This window comes from Somniosus microcephalus, chromosome 13, assembly GCF_052327205.1.
Source record: "Somniosus microcephalus isolate GS21.2 chromosome 13, FLI_Smic_1.0, whole genome shotgun sequence".
In the NCBI taxonomy this organism is placed as follows: Eukaryota; Metazoa; Chordata; class Chondrichthyes; order Squaliformes; family Somniosidae; genus Somniosus; species Somniosus microcephalus.
Window position 1 is genome coordinate 71,592,926 of NC_140999.1, and position 25,017 is coordinate 71,617,942.

The window sequence follows — 25,017 nt, forward strand, 5'->3', positions numbered from 1 at the left end:
TGCATCTAGTCTGTCTAGTCCTGTTAGAATTTTATAAGTTTCAATGAGATCCCCTCTCATTCTTCTAAACTCGAGCGAATATAAGCCTAATCGACCCAATCTCTCCTCATACGTCATTCCTGCCATCCCAGGTATCAGTCTGGTGAATCTTCGCTGCACTCCCTCCATGGCAAGAACATCCTTCCTCAGATAAGGTGACCAAAACTGCACACAATACTCGAGGTGTGGTCTCACCAAGGCCCTGCAGCACCTTTAACATAGTAAAACGTCCCAAGGCGCTGCACAGGGAGTGTTATAAGATGAAAAAATTTGACACCGAGCCACTTAAGGATAAATTAGGGCAGGTGACCAAAAGCTTAGCCAAAGAGGTAGGTTTTAAGGAGCGTCTTAAAGGAGGAAAGAGAGGTAGCGAGGCAGAGAGGTTTAGGCAGGGAATTCCAGAGGTTAGGGGCTAGGTAACAGAAGGCACGGCCACCAAAGGTTGAGCGATTTATAATTAGGGATGCTCAAGAGGGCAGAATTAGAGAATTTTGAAATCAAGGCTTAACCGGGAGCCAATGTAGGTCAGCGAGTACAGGGGTGATGGGTGAACGGGACTTGGTGCGAGTTAGGACATGGGCAGCTGCGTTTTGGATGACCTCAAGTTTATGTAGGGTGGAATGTGGGAGGCCAGCCAGAAGTGCATTGGAATAGTCAAGTCTAGAGGTAACAAAGGCATGGATGAGGGTTTCAGCAGCGGATGAGCTGAGGCAACGGCGGAGACGGTCGATGTTACGGAGGTAGAAATAGGCGGTCTTTGTTATGCTGCGGATATGTGGTCAGAAGCTCATTTCAGGGTCAAATATGACACCAAGGTTGTGAACAGTGTGGTTTAGCCTCAGACAGATGTTGAGGAGAGGGATGAATCAGTGGCTAGGGACCAGAGTTAGTGGCGGGGACTGAAAACAATGGCTTCGGTCTTCCCAATATTTAATTGGAGAAGAATTCTGCTCACCCAGAACTGTCTGTCTGACCAGCAGTCTGACAATTTAGAGACCGTGGAGGGGTCGAGAGGAGTGGTGGTGAGGTAGAGCTGGGTGTCGTCGGCGTACATGTGGAAGCTGACGTTGTGTTTACGGATGATGTCGCCAAGGGGCAACATGTAGATGAGAAGTCGGAGGGGACCAAGGATAGATCCTTGGGGGACACCAGAGGTAACGATGCGGGAGTGGGAAGAGAAGCTGTTGCAGGTGATTCTCTGGCTACGGTTAGATAGATAAGAATGGAACCAGACAAGTGCAGTCCCACCCAGCTGGATGACGGTGGAGAGGCGTTGGAGAAGGATGGAGTGGTCAACTGTGTCAAAGGCTGCAGACAAGTCAAGAAGGACAAGGAGGGATAGTTTACCTTTCACAGTCACAAAGGATGTCATTTGTGACTTTGATAGCCGTTTCGGTACTGTGGCAAGGCGGAAACCTGATTGGAGGGATTCAAACATGGAATTGTGGGAAAGATGATAATGGATTTGGGAGACGACAACACGTTCAAGGACTTTGGAGAGGAAAGGAAGGTTGGAGATGGGGCGGTAGTTTGCAAGGACAGCGGGATCAAGGGTTGTTTTTTTGAGAGGGGTGATGACGGCAGATTTGAGGGAGAGGGGGACAGTATCTGAGGAGAGAGAACCGTTAACAATGTCAGCTAACATGGGAGCCAGAAAAGGAAGTTGAGTGGTCAACAGTTTGGTGGGAATAGGGTCGAGGGAGCAGGGGCTGGGTCTCATAGACAAGATGAGCGCAGAGAGGTCATGAGGGAAGATCGGAGAGAAACTGGAGAAAGATGTGAATTCAGAGCTAGGGCAGGGGGGAACCTTGGAGGAAGTTTGGCCCAGTGGGCTAGGGGAAGGAAGGGAAGTGGCAGAGGCAGCTGAACAGATGGTCTCAATCTTAGAGACAAAAGTCCATGAGCTGCTCGCACGTGAGGGTGGAGGAGACAGGGGAGAGGGTTTAAGAAGATGGTTAGCAGTAGAGAATAGGAGCTGAGGTTTATCTTTGCATTCCAGAATGATTCATGATAGTGTTGGTACCAGAAGAATGATGGCACTGACCAGTGTCAAGTTCTGTGTAAAGTGGACTACATTTGATGCCTCCAAGGAGGTACTATCCGTCTAATAACATGGGACTCCTCTCAGGCAGAGATCCCTTAGCTCAGAGATCTTGCTTAAATAGAGCATACCAAAGCACGTGATTCAACCTCAGCCTATTTGTGTCAACACCCCAAAATTCTTGAGTGTCTTTATAGCAATGTTCACATTCTGAGGCTTCCACTGAGGATTCACCCATTCATCCAGGCTACCTCAGGCCTTTCATTAGTAACTCTGGATTTTCCCCTGCTACCTATGGGTAGGAGGCTAGCAACAGCCATATAGGGAAGCATTTCTGCAGACGCATGGGTCATAGACATGATCAGAAAAGTTAATCCTCAATTTGACAAGGACCCCATTGTGATTCCATGGGGTGATCAGACCAGACCACCTGCAAGACCCTAACACAATACCACCTAGCAGTGTGTCAGCTGAGTTAAACAACCCAATAACATCGGCGGGGTTGACGAAAAGTGTAGTGTCCGAGTATAAATAATACACGGACTGCAGGAGAACAATAATAACAGGTATTTACTGAACAGAGGGTAACTTAAGACTGAAATACAGAAGCCTGCTATGGCTTTATATACAAGGGTGGTCACTGCTGGTACTGCAGTATAGAATCAGTTCTTCTCTTAAAGGTACATACACAACAATTCCTCCCCTTTTAGATAAACAGTACATAACACTCATTTAACAACTAAATAATAACTAATTACAATTACAATTTCTCTGTACTATATACATCAACTGAAATAATCATTTATAAGTTCAGTCTTTGAGGAGGCTTCCTGATCCTGACTGGATAGTGCCTTTCTCGAGTATCCTGTTCTTGCGGCGGAGTTGATTCTGGCTCATTGTCATTGGTTGGCTCGTCAGCTTCCAATACCACTGCTTCTGAGGTAGATGCAATCTGTACTTCGGGTTGATTACCAGGTGCACCTGCTCGTGGTATGGGTTTGGCTTGTTCCTGTGACTCTAGAATCTGGTCAGCATGGCGTCTCACGATGCTCTCTCCAACATCCACTGTGTGCATTAGTGGTCCCTGCTGTGTGCATATCGTTCCTGGCTGCCATTTTTCTGTTCGGTAGTCGTGGGCCAAGACTGGTTGCCCTATCTTGAAGCTCCTGGTTGGCTTCTCATTTATGTGCTGGAATTGCTTATCCTCAACATCTCGTCTTATGTTTGGTTTGAGCAAATCCAGGCGACATCTTAGCCTTCGGTTGAAGAACATTATGGCTGGAGCTTGGTTGGTGACTGCATGTGTCGCATTCCGGTAAGCAAACAAGAAATTATCCACCTTGTGTTGTAGTGGTATGTCATCATTATGCATTGCCTTTATTGCCTTTTTAAAGGTCTGAACAAACCTCTCAGCCAATCCATTTGTGGCTGGATGATATGGGGCAGATGTGTAATGTTTCACCCCATTATTCCTCAGAAACCTCCGGAAATCCTCGGACACAAACTGTGGCCCATTGTCGGAGCAAATCTGTTCTGGCAAGCCATTCCTGGCGAAGATGGTCCGTAGGACTGCAATAGTTTTCTCCGTGGTGGTGGAGGACATTTTGATGACCTCTGGCCATTTCGAATGGGCGTCCACAGCGATTAGGAACATTGAGTCCATAAATGGACCAGCAAAATCAATGTGTACCCGTTGCCATGGAGATGAGGGCCACTCCCATGGATGTAGCAGGGCTTGTCGTGGAGCGTTTTGGACCTTCTGGCATCCTGTGCACCTCTTGGTCATATCCTCGATTTCTTTATCGATTCCCGGCCACCACACAAATGCCCTGGCTAGGCTCCTCATTTTTACCCCTCCCAGATGACCCTCATGAAGCTCATTGAGCACTCTATCTCTCAACTTGGGTGGAATTACCACTCGGGATCCACACATCAAGGTCCCCCGGCACACTGACAGCTGTTCTCTCCTTGGCGAGAATGCTGGCAACAGTGAGTCGCCATGTGCTGGCCATCCCTTCACCGTCAAATCATAGACCCGAGAGAGTGTCGGGGTCATTTCGGGTTTCCTTCTCTATACTTGAGTTTGTAACCGGTAGACATTCGACTATAGTCGCATGGAATATCTCAACAGGGTCCACTGCAGGGTCTACCGTAGGCAACGGTAGGCGCGACAGCCCATCAGCGTTTCCATGCTGTTTCGTACCCTTGTACTCTATGTCGTACTGATGTGCCCCTAGAAAAAGTGACCATCTTTGCAGCCGTTGCACCGTCATCACTGGAACGCCCTTCTTTGGGTTAAAAATGGAGACCAGGGGCTGATGATCAGTCAGTAGGGTGAATTTCTGCCCGTGCAGATAGTGATTGAACTTCTTCACCCCCTACACCAGGCTGAGGGCCTCCCTGTCAATCTGGGCGTAGTTACGCTCGGCTAAGGTTAACGAGCGCGACGCAAAGGCTATTGGCCTCTCTGAACCGTCAAGGAATTTGTGTGACAGCACCGCTCCGATGCCGTAGGGAGATGCATCACATGCTAACCGAATCGGTAGTGTTGGATTGTAGTGGGCCAATACTTCTTTTGAAGTGATTAGGCACTTACATTTCTGAAAGGCACGCTTACACTCATCACTCCATTTCCATGTTACTCCAGTTTGCAGTAGGGCGTTCAGTGGGTGCAGAATTGTAGATAAATTCGGCAAGAACTTATGGTAGTAGTTCACCAACCCGAGGAACGACCTCAGTTGCGACACATTTTCCGGTGCCGGAGCCTTGACTACAGCCTCAATCTTGTCCGGCGACTTATGCAACCCTTCCTCATCAATCATGTGGCCACAATACGAGATTTGTTTCCTGAAGAACTCGCATTTGGGGCGGTTGGCTCGTAGCCCATATTCCTGTAATCTCGTGAGCACCTGCTCCAGGTTGGCAAGGTGTTCACTGTCATTTTCGCCCGTAACCAGGATGTCGTCCAAATAACACTGGGTCCCCGGGATCCCTTGCAGGACTTGTTCCATCGCCCTCTGCCAAATAGCTGGGGCTGATGCTACCCCGAATACCAGTCGATTGTACTAGTAAAGGCCTTTGTGAGTGTTTATCGTGAGGTATTTCCTAGACGCTTCTTCCACCTCCATTTGTAGATACGCTTGGGCGAGATCAATCTTTGTAAAGTGTTTCCCTCCAGATAGTGAGGCGAAAATATCTTCTATCCATGGAAGTGGATATTGTACTGTGTGCAGGACTGGGTTCACAGTTACCTTGAAGTCTCCACAGATGCGAACCTTCTTCGGTTCCCCAGGCGTGCTGCTCAATGATTTCTTCATTACAGGAACGATGGGTGTGGCCCACTCGCTCCAGTCCACCTTGGACAGCACACCCAAACGCTCCAGACTCTCCAGCTCTGCTTCAACGGCTGGGCGGATCCTTCCAAAAAAAAAAAAACAACAAAAAAAAATTTGAGTTTGCGTTATCTTCGATTTTTATCGTTGCCGTTACTCCTTTTAGAGTCCCAAGTCCTTGTTGGAACACCTCTTTCGCGTCAGTTAGAATCTTTGACAGTCGTCCAGGTGTGATGTCATCATCCTTTTCATCAGTCACAGTTGGCGCCTGAATGGAATGCCAATCCAATTGTATTTTTCGGATCCATTCACGTCCCAATAATGGTGGTACTCCATCTGGTAGTATATATAGGTACAGTTTCTGTGTTTCCTTGCCGTTGTATTCAACTGGCACCCTTATTTTTCCTCTGGGGTAGACTTTTTGCCCTGTGTATGTCTTCAATACAATGGACGTGTCCTTCAAGGGTATGTGTGAGAATAGCCGCTCATAGTCTTGTTGATTCATGACAGTTAGGGCTGATCCTGTGTCCAATTCCATCTTTACTGGGGACCCTGCTATCATGAGGGTGACCCAAATGGTTCGGTGATCCTCCTTTGCGATCACGTTGTGTAACTTTAGACAACTTAGTCTCCTGCTCCCGGAGTCCTTATCACTCTCCTGATCTTCCGAACTACTGTCTGTCAATTTCTTTACTTTCTTGTACTTTTCCTTAGTAGTTCTTGTCGTGTTGGTTTTCTTTCCCGACCTGCAGACTCTTGCTATGTGTCCCATTTTCCCACATTGCCTGCGTACTTTGTCCTTAAACCAGCAGTCCTTCTGATCATGGGTTGTTCTGCCGCAGCGATAGCACTTTTCTGCTCCATACGCCATTTCGTTAGCGCTGTATTCTTGTGGTTTCTGTTGTATTTCCGCAGCTCCCCGTGCTGCTGCTTCGTAGGATACTGCCACTCTGAAAGCCTGTTCTAGCGTCAGGTCCTTTTCCGAAAGTAGTCGTTTCTGGGTTCCTTCACTCTGGAGCCCGCAGACAAACTTATCCCGTAAGGTGTCTGCCAGTCCTGCTCCGAACTGGCAGTGTTTCGATAACTTGCGTAGTTCCGTAAGATAGTCCGCATTGCTCTCATCTTTGTGCTGGTTTCTTTTATGGAACTTTAATCTTTCTACTATCAGCAGCGGTGTAGGGTTTAGGTGTTCCTGTAAGATATTAACAATCTCTTCAAAACTTTTCTCCATTGGTTTAGCTGGGGTAATTAAATTCCGCAATAGGCCGTACGTTCTCGCGCCCATCAAATTTAATAATACCGACGCCGCCTTTCCATCGGCCACCTCATTTGCCTTGCAGTACACTTCAATTCTTTCCACATATGTGGTCCAGTCTTCTACCTCGTTGTCGAAAGCAGTGATACTGCCACTTTTCGGCATCTTGGGTGATTTAAAATGGCGCCTCCCACGCTTTTTTCTTTTTCACCAATGGATTAAAATGGCGCCTCCCGCGCTTTTCCTTCTTCCCCCAATGGAATAAAATGGCGCCTCCCGCGCTTTTCCTTCTTCCCCTTGCTGCCACGCTGCTCTGAGCGTTCTGCAGGGTAATGGCGGCGACCCGCGGCTTCAGCGCGTCTCACTTTTCCTTGTTTTATTTTCGCTACGCTGCTCGGTTCTTGAGCACCGACCACGCCCTGTGCGCTCCACCCTCCCTCTCTCTCTCTCTCTCTCTCTCCCTCTCTATTTTCCTCCCGACGACGCTGCACAGCCCCTTTGCAGAGCCGCTCGAGCCCGCCGCAGTCCGGAAGGGTCCACAGCCTCTCCTGCAACTCTCCGAACTCCGATGGATCCTTGGGCGGTTGCCCGCAATCGACGCCTGTTGTTCTGACTTCGACCTCCAAGAAGCTTCTTCTCAGGGAAAGATCCCCGTGAGGTGATGCAGTACTGCAGGTGAGTTCGAACCTGTTCGTCGCCAATGTAGTGTCCGAGTATAAATAATACACGGACTGCAGGAGAACAATAATAACAGGTATAACTTAAGACTGAAGTACAGAAGCCTGCTATGGCTTTATATACAGGGGTGGTCACTGCCGGTACTGCAGTATAGAATCAGTTCTTCTCTTAAAGGTATATACACAACAAAAAGGAGTTTACCCTAATCACATGAGGACAGATTTGTACTCTAGTTTTTCTGCAGCACCCAGAAAAAGGAGGGGAACTTTGCCCTATACAAGATTTCAGGTTCCAAAGCTGATTTCTAAAATTGGAGAAACTCCATTTCCACAGATTATCTGGACAGTGTGCCTAAGGAACAGGTTGTTAGGTGCTGTAGACCTAAAGGATGAAAATATTCTTGTCTCATTAGAACGGCATTGGAAATTTCTCTGGTTCAATTTCATAAAGCAAAGTTATTACTGTTCTCAACACTCTGCATATGATTTTCCTAGTGCCTATCAAACTAGATTATACTCCTATGATGTGTGGGGAAGGAACATTATATGAAAAATGAAGAAAACCTTGCAAAGCAGATAATCTGTTTTTCTTTCCTCTTGTTCCCCACCCACTTCCAAAAAAACTTGAGGCATCAAACTGAGTTTGCAGTGATTTAGTTTGGTTTATTTGTGTGGAATAATTAGGATAACTAATTAGGAACTTCCTCTTTATTGATAAAGCTATGGTGAAGATTCTACAAAAAGGGCAGATCTAGCTTGTGCATTTTTATCTCATTCTAACTTCATGTTTCATACTGTCAACTAGCCTATGTTTTCCATGCAAACCAAGAGTGTCCGTGTACTGCTGTGCTATCATTGGGGAAGGTACAAGTGAAGTAAATTAAGAGGATTCTCATGCACTTAAATGGCTGGTTACTGAGTGGTCTTAGCAGAGGATTGATTCGTCAGCAGTTTAACCTTTTCAAAGTATGTGAGTTTGGATAGGGTATGGTGGGTGGTTAGTGAACTCAGGCTAAAAGTTTATCTTGTGCATTAATGATTTTTTTTAAAGTTTGATGTTTTTTCCCTCAATTTTCTTCTTATCTCTGCCTTGAAGGCTCTAGCTGGTCCCATTGTTGGTAGCAGCCACAGGGTTATTCACATGGTAACCAAGACAATAAGTTTTGGCAAGCTATTTGGATGGGATAGGAAGAATTGTATCTAAGTCTACGCTTGTATTCAACTGAAATCTCCACACATGCAAGCTTACCAGCAGGAGTTACTGGCTATTGGCCAAAAGTGAGAACCCTGGTTCATTAATTTCCCCCCTCCCTTTCCTAACCCAGGGGCACTGGGACTAGTTGTACTGCCCCTGCTTTAGTCCTGGTCAAGATCAGCAAATTCAAACCAGACCAAAGATTGTCATAGAGTTTTTACCCACTGAGACTTCCACTGGCCTGAATTTCCTCATTTGTTAGCGAGTAAACTGGCATAAGCTGGACCGGCAGGGAGCTGTTTTGGCTCCCTTCACCTGATCCCTAGGAACATAGGGGGGAATTTTAACACCAAAAAACGGGTGGGTTGGGGTTGGGTGGGAGCTTAAAATGTTAAAAAAAAAACAGAATCCCGCCCACTTCTGGTTTTAACAGAGGCGGGACGGGGGGGTGGGCAGCCAACCCCATCTTTCCCACCCCGCAACCATATCTCTCTTTCTCCCACCTCCACCTCCCACCCTGCAACCCTTTCTTTCTCCACCCCCCCCCCCCCCGCCAGCCGCCAAGACCAATGCAGGAAACTCTCTTTTTATCCGGGACCGGCATGCTGCCAGTTGATCAAAAAGTCCGGATTACAGAGAGGTATGCTTACTAAGGTACGAGAGCCCTGTACACAGCCACAGATCCAGGCGTCCCTGTTGCATGGCAACAGGTGCAGGAACCCCGGTTACACGGCCACTAATATGAAGTAAAACTTACCTGAACCTACTCCTGAATTTTGCTGGTTAAGAGAGAGTTCCGGTTATTTAGGTGCTGGTAAAGAGAGTTTCCTGTATATCCTTCCTGAGGTTTGGTGCCCAGACTAAATGCAGTACTCCAGATGGAGTCTCACTAGAGATCTGCACAGCTGTAACATAACTTCCACCCCTTTGTATTCCCGCCCTCTTGAGATAAAGGCCAGCATCCATTAGCATTTTAAATTATTTTTTGTACTTGTCCACAAGCTTTTAGCTACTTCCTCTTCCTCATCCTCCGTTTTAGTGTTTTGACTAAATTGTATGATTTTGACTCATGTCTCATTTTTAGTGAGAGATTTCATCAAAGTGTTACTTAATTTCCTTATTAACACTGGTCATGCTTGAAAACTTGTCTTTTTTGGGAGGGGGGGGGAAGCGGTGTGTGGAGACGCAGAGAATTAAATAAAATTGCAAAGTTTCTTCTCCCATTTTTGTAAACTGTGAAGCTGAGAAGGCCGGCAGCATGATCTGCTGTCAGGTCTCTGCTAATGGTACTTTAAGGGTTTGGCCCAAAGTTATAATCGTGCATGCTTTCTTCTGCTCTGAAATCCAATATGCTCATGTGACAGCATACCTGATTGGAAATGCTAAGGGTGGAGGATTTGAGGGGGTCAAAACTGATCCTACGCTGCTGGGGCTAATGTTTTATATTTACACTAAATGGTGTCTTGTTTCTAATATATTACACATTGATGTTTAAAACCTCTACAAATTACATTTCAAATACCTCTTTCTGATAATACACAGCTCAATGCATATCTTCAGTCAATTTAACCTTTACCACAGGTACACTGGTTCAAACAGAGGCTAGATGCAAGGCCTACAAATAATTCCTGCACATGGGGAAGATTTTATACTTCGTCTGAGTCCATTCATTAATCTTACAGGCAGTAAATTGAAAACACCTGGAAGAGTTCAGAATGAAATTTCTTGTTAATTTTAAGTGGAGAATACAGTATGGTAATTAAGAGGACCTTGAATTGTGCTTGAAAAGCTCATTTTCTTTTTCTTTTTACCTCAGTAAAAAAAGCAAGAGCAGCTTGAAAAATGGCATCCAGACTGCTAGCTCAGGTATTATGATAGCTTGCTTTGAATTGTTAAATTTTGGCTGTCATTATATTTGACTTATTTTAAAGGCCACACAATCCGAGCTGCTCCTATTTAGGAGATGAAAGTTACTAAAGTAAATTGTTTGCAATACTAGAATATTATTATGCAGAATTACATTATGGATGGGCAATAATAAGTTTATTTTTCTTGTGGGTTATTTCTCAAGGCCACAGTGAAGTTAAATTCTACATAAACACTTGCAAAGTTTAGTTTTATTGGGGTGGGAGGTAGAGACATTAGCATGATTTTTACCAGTTGTACTAGAAAGTAGAATTGTGAATAAGCTAATGTACTTTTTTTTAATAACTAAATGCATTTCTTATATGAAAATGTTACAGAAGGCAGAAGCTACAGATGCCCCAGGTGTTCTTACTCTACGCCATTGATTGAGCAGCTAAGGTCCCATTCACTCAAAGTGCACGGAAGATTTCTTATGCCAAAATTGCGTGCTGCAGTTTCAGATGCTCAAAAGGCTGGAGGATATGTGTACCAAGCATTAAATGGTAGGACTTCCATGGCCGTTTTTATGGGTGGGGGTTGTGCTGGGTAAGGGAGGTCGTCTGAGGTCAAGTTATGCTCGTGTTTTAGCTAATTTATTGTAAAAGTAAATGAATAATCAATAAATATAGGGAGATGAAATACCTGTCTGATGTATTAGGGATGTTGTTCTGTATAATTCTTATTCTATATAAATGTTATTAACTTCTGTATTGTCCTCAGTGTTTCAGATCCTTCCAGTTAGCTTGCCGCTGGTGTCAGTGGATCTGTTGGACTTGGCCAACTATTTAATAATTTCCTGTTTTATGTTGCCACTCCTGGGTGAATTGTTTAATTTTTCTGTGCTTTTGGGTCATTCTTGTAGCATGTCCGATCTGCAAAAAGGAAAATTGTATGTATAAATTTGGTTCAGGTTAATCTCTAACAAACTCTGTAATTTCTGAATTGACTCAAGCCAGCCTTGATCCTTGTGAGTACCAGCATAAGAATTTTCAATAACATTTTTGTTCAGGCGCAATGTATGCAAGGGATAACTTGGGAAAGTGAGAGCAGCTTTCATTTTCTTCCTACCTGCTGACTTGTGAAACTGACCATAAATGAAGTGGTTACTGAGTCAGTAGAAAAATGGACATTGGATTCGTATGCAAATTTCAGCACTAAATGCAGCAGTACTTTTGTGCAAGAATAGTAGATTACACTTTGATTTTTCTATTTTAATAGCACAAAATTATTCTTGTAATTTTGTTTCAGTGAAACAACTCCCTCTTTTCCCAGTGCACTATGATGACTTTCTATTCAGTTGTATGATTTGCCTATTAAATAAAATCACCAAAATTGGGCAACATTGCGAGAAACTCAATTGTTCAAAGACAGTGAAAGTGTATAGTAAAGGGTTTTTAAATGATAAATTGTCTGTAACTATTAACTACATTGACTGGGGTATCATATGATAGCTAGCTGCTTCTAATTGTTTACCAGTAGGAGCTGGTTACTTGATGATATAGCTGAATTAATAGTGGACCTGGACCTTCTGTGCAGGAAAAAGTTTTAAAACATTCCACTTCCCCTGCTCTACTCGAGTGAGCTGGTCTACCAGGAACCATCGCTGTTCAGTTGTTGTAACTAACTTTGCTGAGGAGGATTCTCTGGCCAAATTGCAGGCTAACTATATGAGCTAGACCAAAGGAAAGTTCTTGGGACAGAAAGCTTGATGGATCCAGGATAATAAAGCATAGCTTGAACACGCACTCTCTCTCTCTCGTCCCCCAAGTCTCAAAATAGGTAATCAAATTTCTTGTGAGCAATGAAATACAAATACCTAGCCAAGAGATTAAACTAATACTAGCTATATAGGGCAAGCAGCATGAGACGATTGAAGTGAATATAAAATGAAGATATCTAGATTTATCGTAGCTATATAATATATTTTATGGTGGATGGCTGTTCATGATGAATACATGCCCAAAGTGTTGTCTGAAATGACCAATGAGATACAGAGGAAAGAACTTGTAGTGCCTTTCATGTCCTCTGTCCATCCCAAAGGCTTCAGTGAAGTACTTTTGAAGTGTAGTCAAAGGTGTAATATGGGCAAATGCCCCTTTGTTGTGGACTTGCTTAAAAGTGGGCAGTTTCTCCACATGCACCCTATCAAATCCCTTCATAATTTTAAAGACCTCTAGCATGTCCCCTCAGATTCTTTTCCAGAACAAATAGCCCCAGGCTACTCGATCTTTCCTGAAAGTTGTATCCTTTCAATTCTGGTAACATCTTTATAAATCTTTTCTGCACTTTCTCCTGTGCTTCAATTCCTTTTTTTGTAGTATGGAGACCAGAGGGTACGAGAGTGTAGTGTTTGTTACTGGACTGGTTAATCCTAGGAACCGGAGTAGGCCATTTAGCCCCTTGAGCCTGTTCTGCCATTCAATGAGATCATGGCTGATCTGCGACCTAACTCCATATACCTGCCTTTGCCCCATATCCCTCAATATCTTTGGTTAACAAAAATCTATCAATCTCTGATTTAAAATTAACAATTGATCTATTGCGGAAGGTTGTGTGTGTGTGTGTATGCATCAAGACATGACAAAGGCACAATCACACCCATCAGCCAACATCCAAAAATCCTCCATCACCATCCTTTGGTATGTTCTGTCCCACCGGCAGAACAGATACACCAGAGGTAGCAGCACAGTGGTATACAGTGGAGGGAAATGGCCCTGGGAGTCCTCAACATTGACTCCAGCTTCAATGCAATCTCATGGCTTCAAGTCAAACATGGGCAATCTAACATCCTGCTGATTACTACCTACTGCCCTCCCTCAGATGATGAATTAGTACTCCTCCATGTTGAACACGACTTGGAGGAAGTGCTAAAGGTAGCAAGGATTAACCATTGCTCAGTCCTTGTGGAGACCAAGTCCCATCGTCTCACTGAGGGCACCTTCCACAATGTTGTATGCAATGTTCCCTTTAAGCTGTGTGGTCACGCAGCGCTCCAAGTGTCCTGCACAGCTGGTGAGCTGGCCTTTAAATTTGAAAAAAACTCGCATGCGCGGACTTTTCGATGTGGGCCGTGCAGCCTGTTAAAGGGGTCGTGTGGCCCAAACACAAAATTACGGGGAACATTAGTCGTACGGTACTACCACCGTGCAAAGTGGGATAGATTACGAACAGACTTAGCATCTCAAAACTGGGCATCCATCAGGCACTGTGGGCCATCAGCAGCGGTAGAATTGTATACCACCACAATCTGTAACTTCAGGACCCGGTATAACTCCCATTCCTCCGTCGCCATCAAGCCAGTTGACCAACCCTGGTTCAATAAGGAGTGTAGAAAAATTAAGCAACAAGAGGCTCTATGAACATCCCCATCCTCAACAGTGGCAGAGCCCAGCTCATGAGTACAAAAGACAAGGCTGAAGGATTTGAAACCAGCTTCCTCCAGAAGTTCCAAGTGGATGATCCTTCTCCTGAGGTCCCACCATCATTGATGCCAGTCTTTAGCTAATTCAATTCATTCCACATGATATCAAAAAAAACAGCTGAGTGCACTGGACACAGCAAAGGCCCATAGCTAAATTGTTCCAGTAGAGCTACAACACTGGCATCTACCTAACAATGTGGAAAATTCCCTGGTCCAGAAAAAGCAGGACAAATCCAACCCAGATTAAAGCCCCATCAGCCTACTCCCAATAATCAGCAAAGTGATCGAAGGAATTGTCAACAGTGCTATCAAGTGGCACTTTACTTACCAACAACCTGTTTACCGATGCTCAGTTTGGGTTCCAGCAGGACCACTTGGCTCCAGACCTCATTATAGCCTTGGTCCAAACACAGACATGCGCTGAATTCCAGAGGTGAGTTGAGAGTGACTGCCCTTGGCATCAAGGCAGCATTTGACTGTGTGGCAGCAAAGAGCCCTAGTAAAACTGAAGTCAATGGGAATCGGGGCAAACTCTCCAGTGGCTGGAATCATATACCTAGCATAAAGGAAGATGGCTGTAGTTGTTGGAGTCCAATTATCTTGGCCCCAGGACATTGCTGCAGGAGTTCCTCAGGGCAGTGTCCTAGGCGCAACTATCTTCAACTGCTTCATCAATGACCTACCCCCTTCCCCATCATAAGGTCAGAAGTGGGGCACACAGCCCCCAGTATCTTGGGGGAATCGCCATTGATCAGAAACTCACCTGGAACAGCCACATAAATACCGTGGCTACTAGAGCAGCTCAGATTGTGTATTCTGCGGCAAGTGGCTTACCACCTTCTGATCCCCCAAAGCCTCTCCACCACCTACAAAGTTCAAGTCAGGAGTGTCGTGGAATACCCTCCACTTGCCTGGATGGGTGTACCTACAACAGTACTCAAGAAGCTTAACGCCATCCAGGACAAAGCAGTCAACTTGATCAGCACCCCATCCACCAGCTTAAACATCCATTCCCTTCCCCAGTGGCATACTGTGGCTGCACTGCAGCAAGTTGCCAAGTTTCTTCGGCAGCATCTTCCAAACCTACGACCTCCACCACCTAGGACAAGGGCCGCAGGTTCATGGGAACTGCATCACCACCAAGTTCCCTTCCAAGTCGCACTCCATCCTGACATGAACATATATCGCCGTTCCTTCATTGTCGCTGAATCAAAATCCTTGAACTCCCTACCTAACTGCTCTGTGGGAGTACCTTCACCATATGGATTGCAGCGGTTCAAGAAGTAGCCTTGGGTAACATGCAAAAATAAACAATATCATAGCTGTTCTCTCACTTTCAATACCTCACTAACACTTTAAATCTCCAATTTCCCATCACTCATTATTGAATGTTCATGGGTTCTAATGTAGGGTAACCATATTTTCTAAACCAAATCCGGGGAGGCACAGAGTGGGAGCACAGCACAGTAGCCAGGATGGAAAATGTAGGTTGCGCAGTGTAGCGAGGTAAACATTTTTACCAGTTGCATATATACACTACAAATGCAAAATAAATGTGCGTATAATTACCACAGATGTGACGTCACACTATTGAAGCGCATTCAGACAACGTTTATAAATAATACAGTAACGCTTTTCAGGAACGTCAGTTTTTCATACCCACTATCTTTCTTCATATCACTGCCCATTAACGATGCTGTGCTATCTCCGCATTTAAAGAAAACCGGCATGACGACTTTGTTGCTTATGCTAGTGGAATACGTGTAGAGAATAACCTCCATCAACCATCACTAGTCTGCCGGTTTGCCCATGTTCCTGTCTTTAGTTTGCACACTGATGACCACAAAGTACAATCAATCAGCATCCATCGTTGGTTCCAAGCTTTCTGTACACTGACTGACGCCCACCTCTACCTCTCCACCGCCTCTCTCAACACTTCCACTACCTTTGTGTTGTCAGATTGCTTGTCTGAGATCCAATCCTGGATGAGCCAGAAATTCCTCCAGTTAAACATTGGGAACCCCTAAACCATTGTTTTCAGCCCCACCACAAACTCTGTTCTTTGGTCACTGATTCCTTCTCTGTTCCCTGGCCACTATCTCCGGTTGAGCCAAATGGTTTGCCACCACAGTGTCTCTGAACTGAACTTCCAACTCCATAATCCTCTCCCTCACAAAGACCGCCCACTTCCACCTCCTGCTCATTGCCCAAGTCTGCTCCTGCTTCAGCCCACTTTCCCTCCTATAGTTGAAGGTTTTCAGCTTTCAGAATTTTCTCCAGTGTATGTATTATGGAAATTCCAATGTTCTCGCCAACAACACATGGCAGGAGCTCACAGACTTGTTTGTCACGAAGATTAAAACGATCTGTTCCTCTGCCACACCCATCAATCCCCTTGTCCACCAAACCAAACCTCTCCCAAGGCTCCCCTGTGCCTTAGCCCTGAACCTATGTCTTTCTCTAGTTTCTCCCTTGCCTCCTGCTCTTTCTGTTTGAATGCGACCCACTTCCTGGCTCCCTTGACCCCATTCCCACTAAACTAATGTACTGCTCGTATTTATTTCAGTATCCCTGCACACAAGCTAAAAGCAAAGACTAAAGGGCCTAAAAAGTGAAGCTGTGGGCTGTAAAGATTGATGAGATTTAAAAAAATCTCCATATGCTAGAAATTTGAAACCAAAAAAACAAATGGCTCAATCAGCATCTATGAAAATAAATACATTTTTTGGGACCAGAGTTCCTTAGAACTAGGGGTTGAATAAAGCCCCTCAATTAGTAAGAACACAAGATATCCAAGTACTTTAAGTTAAAAGATACTGGTTAAATAAACCTTACTTTCTTAAATTTGGCGCACTGTCTTTGCTCCATTCTTTCACAAATGCACCACCCACTAGCCCTCTGTCTTTCACCGGATAATCCCGCTTCTTCCTGCACTTCAGTCGTCTAATTTATTTATGATGTAGTTGCAGCTTGGTTTCCCTTGCTTTGATTGGTCAATTCCGCCAACAATCATCAGTCACCCTGCTTTGATGACACGGTGGACGGCGTCTCCAGCATGTCATAACCAGGGTTGTTGAAACATCAGCCGATAAGATAAGATGTGCCTTACTAACTAAGCTTGTGACTACTGTGCAAAAGCCAGAGTCTGGACGGCAAGGTTCCATACAAAGATCAAGTTTGTTAAAGATAACCAACTAAGTAACAGTTTTCGTATGATAACAGTAAGCAATTATACAACCTGGCTACCCTGGATTGCGAGCTGATCAGACCCTGACTTCCAGCAGGGAAGTTGTAAGGTGGGTGAACCGGACACCTGAGAGCTCTTAAAAACCCCTGACTACTAGCCTTCTAATTATACCCCATATACCGGGGTCTAATTACGTACACTCTGGCCATGTCCCTGACAGTAGCCTGTTGTTCCCCATCAGTTATCTACGTGTCTGGTTCTTGCAGCTACAAGCTTAGGTTGTTCCCAAACAAAACCTGCCGTGCTCAGCTAGTACGTCAAGAGGACAGGGATACGGTGTCTTGCAGTAAACCGGCAGGGCCTGATGGGGAAATGGTCAACTAGGAATGGTCAACTATCTGTAGAGTTGGAGGAGGTTAGAGATAGGTAGGGGTGAGGCCATGGAGGGATTTGAAAACTAGGATGGGAATTTTAAAATCGGAGCGTTGTCGGACCGGGAGCCAATATAGGTTAGCGAGCACGGGTGATGGGTGAACGGGACTTGGTGCAACTTAGGACACGGGCAGCAGAGTTTTGGATGAGCTCAAGTTTACGGAGGGTGGTTGGGAGGTCGACTAGGAGTGCATTGGAATAATCCAGTCTAGAAGTAACAAAGGCATGGATGAGGGTTTCAGCAGCTGATGAACTGAGGCCGGGGTGGAGACTGGTGATGTTATGGAGGTGGAAGTAGGCCGCCTTAGTGAAGGAGCACATATGTGGTCGGAAGCTAATCTTGGGGTAAAATATAAAGAAGATACTCCAGGATTATCCTGGAAAGCAAAGATAGCCCACTGCCAACTATTTTATTAAACCCCCATCTTCTTTCCTCTCAAGTCGTTGAATGTATTGTTGTTTCCCAACTCTGCCCATCTTTCCCACAACTACATGTTTAAATCTCTCTGTTCAGGGTTCTGATCTTCCCTCAGCACCAAAACTGCACTAACCAAAGTCATAAATGGCATCCGGTGTGACGACGACCATGGTGCATTATCCCTCCTCGACTTCCCTGCAGCCTTTGACTTGGTCGACCACATCATCCTCCTCCCAGTGCCTTTCCTCCATTGTCCAGCTCCGTGTAACTGCCTTGGTTCCACTCTTGCCTATCCAATCATAACCAGAGCATCTCCAGCAATGGCATCTCCTCCCACTCTTGCCTCCAGATATATCCTTGGCTCTTTATCTGCCCCTTGGTGACATCATCTGTAGATACAAGGCCAGCTTCCATGTGTATGCTGATGACACATCTACCTCTCTTGACCCTTCCACTACCTTTCAGACTGCTTTCCAACATGTCTGCAATTTCCTCCAGTTAAATATTGGGAAGACCAAAGCCTCCTCTTTGGCCCTGCTCTAAACTCTGTAGCCTTGTCACCAATTCCATCTCTTCCCCAGCCACTGTTTCAGGTTGACCCGCACTGTTAGCAGTCTCGGCACCCTATTGATGCAGAGCTGAATTTCTAACCCTACTTCCTATCCATTATAAAGACTGCCTACTTCCACCTCCATAACATCGCCTGCCACAGCACCTGCCTCAGCCCATCTGTTGAAACCCTCATCCATGCTTTGTCACCTCCAGACTTAATTATTCCAGTGCTCTCTTGGCTGGTCTCCCATTCTCCACCCTCCGTAAACGTCAGCTCATCCAAAACTACTGCACGTATCCTATCCCATACAAAATTCCGCTTACCCATCACCCCTGTCCTCACCGACCTACAGTGGTTCTCGGTGCCTAATCCTTCAAGTTTAAAAATCTCATCCTCATGTTTAAATCCCTTCGTGGCCTTGTCCCTCTCTATCACTACAACCGCCTCCAGCCCTACAGTCACTCCTGAATTCTCCATTCCTCTAACTCTGTACTCTTGAGCATTCCCCCTCCCTTCACGCCATGATTGGTGGCAGTGCCTTCAGCTGCCTACACCCTATGCTCTGGAATTCCCTCCTTAAACCTCTGCCTCTCCATCTCCTCCTTAAAACACGCCCCTTTGACTGGGGTGTAGTCACCCCATCTAATCTCTCCTTTTTGATTTGGTATCCATTTTTCTGATTACACTTCTGTGCAGCACATTAGGACATTTTTCTACACTTAAAAAGTGCTATATAAATGCAACTTGTATTTAGATGTTCCTCAGAAGCACCCCATTCACAGTAAATCACTCTTTTAATGATACTACATGAAAGAAGGCATGCCAGAGTAATCAATAGACAGCATAGCTTGAAATACCCATCAAGATACCACCAATCATGTGCAGGCATTGTTGCACCTATCTGGCATCAACTATGAATGACTGTCTTCACAGGGTCGTCATCAAAGCTAGATGCAGAGTTGTGCCATTAGTTGATGGGACATCTGTAGCTACCATGCCACATAGGATTGGCACAGGCAGTCACAGTACTGGCCAGTAGGAGACTGAAACCTGCCTTCACTTCCTTCAGGGCATGTTGCACTGCTGACCCATGGGTCAGCAGTGCAAGGAGAACCACCTTCCTTACAACTATCTCATGCAGGGAGTCAAGTGTTGGTTGCACACTGACTGGCTTGCAGACTCATGCCTAAATGTTGGGTTTCTTTTCACTTCATCTTTGCATATCACTTCTTAGCCCTTTGGAGTCAGTGGCTAGGGAACAGAGTTTGTGGCGGGGACCGAAAACAATGGCTTCGGTCTTCTCAGTATTTAATTGATGAAAGTTTCTGCTCATCCAGAACTGTATGTCGGACAAGCAGTCTGACAACTTAGAGTCCGTGGAGGGGTCGACAGATGAGGTAGTGAGGTAGAGCTTGGTGTCGTCAGTGTACATGTGGAAACTGACACTATTTTTGGATGATGTCGCCAAGGGGCAACATGTAGATAAGAAATAGGAGGGGGCCAAGGATAGATCCTTGGGGGACACCAGAGGTAATGATGCGGGAGCGGGAAGAGGAGCCATTGCAGGTGATTCTCTGGCTACGATTAGATAGATAAGAATGGAACCAGGCGAGTGCAGTCCCACCCAGCTGAACTGATACAGCTCAGAAGGAGGCCATTTGGCCTATCGTACCTGTGCTGGCTCTTTGTTAGAGCTATCCAATTAATCTCACTCCCCTGCTCTTTCCCCAGAGCCCTGTAAAAATTTTTCCCTTCAAGCATTTATCAAATTCCCTTTTTAAAGTTTCAATTGAATCTGCTTGCACCACCCTTTCAGGCAGTGCATTCCAGATCATAACTCACTCTGTCAAAAGAACCTTTTTTTATATAACAATCACCTTAACTCTGTGTCCTCTGGTTACTGACCCTTCTGCTACTGGAAATAGTTTCTCATTATTTACTCTATCAAACTATTCATGTTTTTGAACACCGCTATCAAATCTCCTCTAAGGAGAACAACCCCAGCTTCTCCAGTCTCTCCACATAATTTGAAGTCCCTCTTTGCTGGTACCATTCTAGTAAATCTCTTCTGCACCCTAAGAGAGGGTGCAAAATATATATTTTAAATTTCTTCCCAGATGGCATATTTATTCCCAAATTGCACACGGCAAGCTCCCACAAACAGCAATGTTATAATGCCAGATAATCTGTTCTAGTGATGTTGATTGAGGGATAATTATTGGCTAGGATGCTCAGGTGGGCATGAAGGATCACATGGCACGATTAAAAGGAGAGTTTTCCCAGTGTCTTGGTCAACTTTTATCCCACAAAAAACATCAAAGCAGATTATCTGGTTACTTATCTCATCGATGTTTGTGAGATCTTACTGTGCGTGAATTGGCTGCTGCGATTGCTTACACAGCAGTGACTACACTTCAGAAGTACTTCTTTGGTCGTGAAAAGCCTTGGGATGTCCTGAGTGTGTGAAAGGTGCAATATAAATGCAAGTTTATTCGTTCTTCCTTCTCTTCCCCCTCCATCCAACATCTCATCAGAATTCCAAATTGCTGTTCCTATAGATTTAGGCTGTTGAGTGGATTTATGGGAATTTTTTGTCATTTCAGAAAATGTCTTTCTGGAGTTTCCGCACAGTGATTGCCAGGAATGTGTCACTCAGACTTCTGACTCTGCATTGAAATCCTTGCCAAAGCCTGCTGAAGTGAAGAACTACGCATGTGAATTTTGCGACTTTACCACTTGTCAGTTCCAGAATGTGAAGAGTCATTATCGTAAAGTACATCGTGAGAATCTGTATTTTGAATGCAGAAAGTGTTGCTTCTTTAGTGGGAAGAAGTAAGTTTCTTTGAAAGTTTCAGTGGTCTATTACCAGAACAGATACGGAGATGATGGATTTTTAGGTATTTATTTGTCCCCATAGTGTTGCATTCTGAATAACTGCATGTATTTTAATTTCAAAAAACTTGTATTTGTAGATTACTGTTGGAAATAAGTGTTGGGTGAAGAAAGGTGACAGAAAAAGGACTAGAAATGGTGAAAATTATTCAGATTTTCTAAAAGGGATGTAATTCTAGTCAGCAAAATCACTGCAGGGAATGTAATTGGCATTCACATATTAAACAAAAATTACATATTTTTTTAAATGACAAAATAATGTGGTTTTTCTTCCAAAAGGTGCCCCGAGACTGAAACTTCCATCTTTAACCTTAGTACTAGAGTAAAAATTTTTCAATCATATCAAGATATTTTGCGCAAATATTTATGCAGAACCTTGTTCATGCCGAATTGTTTTTGAAGTTGCCCTGTCATTTGTGGATGAAAACGATTATTATGTGGGCTTTGTACAAAGCACTTGAAATGTTTCCCAAGTGGCTTGTGAAAAAGATGATGTGACATTGAATTTGAAGAAAATTGCAAACTAGTTTTTTTCCCCCCCCTGCAAAAATTGGTTACATAATAGAAAATGGAATTCGGGAACAACTGCAGATGGATGTTCTTCCTCATTCATTGAGCGGCCACATACAGATAGTAATTGTTTTAATCCCACAAGGGAAAATGATCTGGGATACTTTTCCTTTTAAGAAATTCATGCTCTGAGTGGCCAGGTGATGTTCTCGCTCTGCTTCTGTTGTAGTGTGCACCCAAAGTACTCTTTATTTTTTGCTGTTGTTTGCAGCAGATCTCGCTGCCTCCTACATCACAAAAGGTTTAAATCACCATTTATTGGTTTTCTGTTGGGAGGAAGTTCATTTGAATTTTATCGAGTCAGTACCAAATCTGGGTATGTTAGTGTCGTGGTTCTGGTTCTGGTTAGCAGCCCCGAGTTTGTGTTCAAATCTCACCGTGACAATTTATGAAATTGAAGTGAATAAATCTGGTAATTTGTGGGTTGACAACCAGGATGGACAAGAATTTCAATATGGAACTGGTAGATATATCTACCAGTCAGGTTATTGTAGGGTTCAGTTGTTGCTTTTCCCTTTCTTTCTGAAGTCCTGGACCACATTGTTGCCTCTAAATGATGATCCCAGAACTCCCTATTCAAAGCCATCCAGGTTCCATAGCACTGAAACCAAACTGGCATGTTACTGTGAATACGTCTCACCATACTATCTCGACCTTTGTTGCCTTTAACACTGTTAGTGCTTCACCTTCCTTGAACACCTCTCCTCCACAGTTCATCTACATGGCAAGGTGCTTCCCTGGTTCCACTCTGAGCTGTTGCTCCATAAAAATTGCAACACCTCAAATAATTTATCTTGCTGTGCTGTATTGTAACCTCTGTTGTACCCCCACAATCTATCTGTAGCCCTCTTTGTTTACATGTGTGCCTCTAGGTAATGTTACCAGAAAACATGGGGTCAATTTTTACCTATATGTTGATGACATCCAGCTCTGTTGCACCCTGCTCCAGTGACCATGGTTGCTACTGGATGAGCCAAAGCTTTCTCTAGCTTAATGTCAGCCATCTTCTTCAGCACTTGCAAATGCATGCACACTTGCTAGCCTTAGTTCCATTTCCTTCCCGGTTGCCACTGTGGCTAAGCCCAGTGACGCAGAACCTTGGCTTGCTGCTACCCCTCAACTCTGCTTCTATCCTTGCATCAGTTCCATCAACAAAGTCACTTTCTTTTACCTCTGATGCTACCTACGCTGTCAAAAATAAAGGTTTTATTTGATGCATCACTTTTTTTTATCACAGTATATTTAGGGTTAAAAAACAGGGAATAGAATTTTCTCTTTAGCAGAATTGGGGAGCTGCTTCAGTGTGGTAGGGCGCCCTGCCCCCAGAGATACAGTTCTGATTCCAGCTGATTTTTATGCCCTTGGGGTCATTGTATAATTTTAATGTAAGTTGTGAGGAGGATGCAAGGAGGCTTCAAGGGGATATAGACAGGCTAAGTGAGTGGGCAAGAACATGGCAAATGGAATATAATGTGGAGAAATGTGAAGTTATCCACTTTGGTAGGAAAAATAGAAAAGCAGAGTTTTTTTTTTTTAAACGGTGAGAGATTGGGAAATGTTGGTGTCCTTGTACATGAATCACTGAAAGTTAACATGCAGGTACAGCAAGCAATTAGGAAAGCAAATACGAAAGCAAAATACTGCAGATGCTGGAAATCTGAAATCAAAACAGAAAATGCTGGAACTACTCAGCAGGCCAGGCAGCATCTGTCGAGAGAGAAACAAAGTTAACGTTTCAGGTCAATGACCCCACGTCAGGAAAGCAAATGGTATGTTGGCCTTTATTACAAGAGGATTTGAGTATAAGAGTAAAGACGTCTTACTGCAATTATATAGGGCCCTGGTGAGACCACACCTGGAGTATTGTGTACAATTTTGGCCTCCTTACCTAAGGAAGGATATACTTGCCATAGAGGGAGTGCAACGAAGGTTCACCAGACTGATTCCTGGGATGGGGGGATTGTCCTATGAGGAGAGATTGAATAGATTAGACCTATATTCTCTAGAGTTTAGAAAGATGGAAGGTGATCTCATTGAAACATAGAAAGTTCTTACAGGATTTGACAGGGTAGATGCAGGGAAGATGTTTCCCCTGGCTGGTGAGTCTAGAACCAGGGGTCACAGTCTCAGAATAAGGGGTCGGCCATTTAGGACTGAGATGAGGAGAAATTTCTTTACTCCGAGGGTGATAAATCTTTGGAATTCTCTAGAGGGCTATGGAGGCTCAGTCGTTGAGTATATTCGAGATCGATAGATTTTTGAATATTAAGGGAATCAAGGGATATGGAGATGAGATAGAAGATCAGCCATGATCTTATTGAATGGCGGAGCAGGCATGAAGGGCCGTATGGCCTACTCCTGCTCCTATTTCTTATGTTAACAGGCTCCCCAGACTCTGCTGTAGAGCATGCCTGAAACCGGGCCGGAGAGTTGCTGCAGCAAACCTCAGACCTGTGCAGCAGTGCTGACATCTACTGTGTTGCCAGTATAAATTTGAAAATAACTTAAAATAGTTTTGAATTTGGTATCCAAGCCTTGCAATCTTTCAGCGATTGATTGCACAAGCTTTTGGCTATTTAAGTAGCCCTAACACCACTCATAGCAACACTGCCAGGGTCTAACAGATATGTTTAGCATTGACTGCTCTGGTGAAATGACAGGAAATACATGGATTACTTATTTCCCTCATTACATTTTGCATGTCCAGACATGGGTGGATGTATTGCATGCCTCTGGTAACTTCTGGTGAGAAACACTGGAAGCAGAGAGGGTGAAAAGCATCCAGACGATCGATCCAGCTGAATTGCATCAGGGAATCAGTGTAACTTGAGCAGAAACTCTGAGCCTAGATTCACTCACAGAAAATGCTCCAGCTAATTTTGATACAAACCCAGAATATAGACATCAGCCTAGGTTTTCTGATTCCTCCCCCCCGCCCCCACCACCCCCCCCCCTCCTAATTGTAACACATTTCTGATGTGGCAGGTTTTCTGCCTCTCTGGCCATATTTCTAGCTGTGGCTCATTTACATGCAGGAAGTGGGCTCCCCAGCCTTTTGCCATGGAGCACTACCAGCGAGAGTTGCTGCGTAAGGAAGAGG

The 25,017-nt window shown here is 44.6% G+C and overlaps 1 protein-coding gene across 4 annotated transcripts in view; it reads left to right on the top strand.

Annotated features, from left to right (window-relative positions):
- LOC147108412 (uncharacterized) overlaps positions 1 to 25,017 on the top strand; it is an 80,156-nt gene that overhangs the window by 20,334 nt on the left and 34,805 nt on the right. For 3 of the 4 annotated variants that reach the window (XM_086005026.1, XM_086005025.1, XM_086005027.1), the window contains exons 4-6: positions 10,356 to 10,405; positions 10,783 to 10,947; positions 21,059 to 21,287. In XM_086005026.1, the coding sequence (XP_085861152.1) occupies positions 10,356 to 10,405; positions 10,783 to 10,947; positions 21,059 to 21,287 (444 nt within the window). Of the gene's footprint in view, positions 1 to 10,355; positions 10,406 to 10,782; positions 10,948 to 21,058; positions 21,353 to 25,017 lie in introns of all 4 variants that reach the window. The other variant, XR_015080588.1, reaches the window with a different exon arrangement.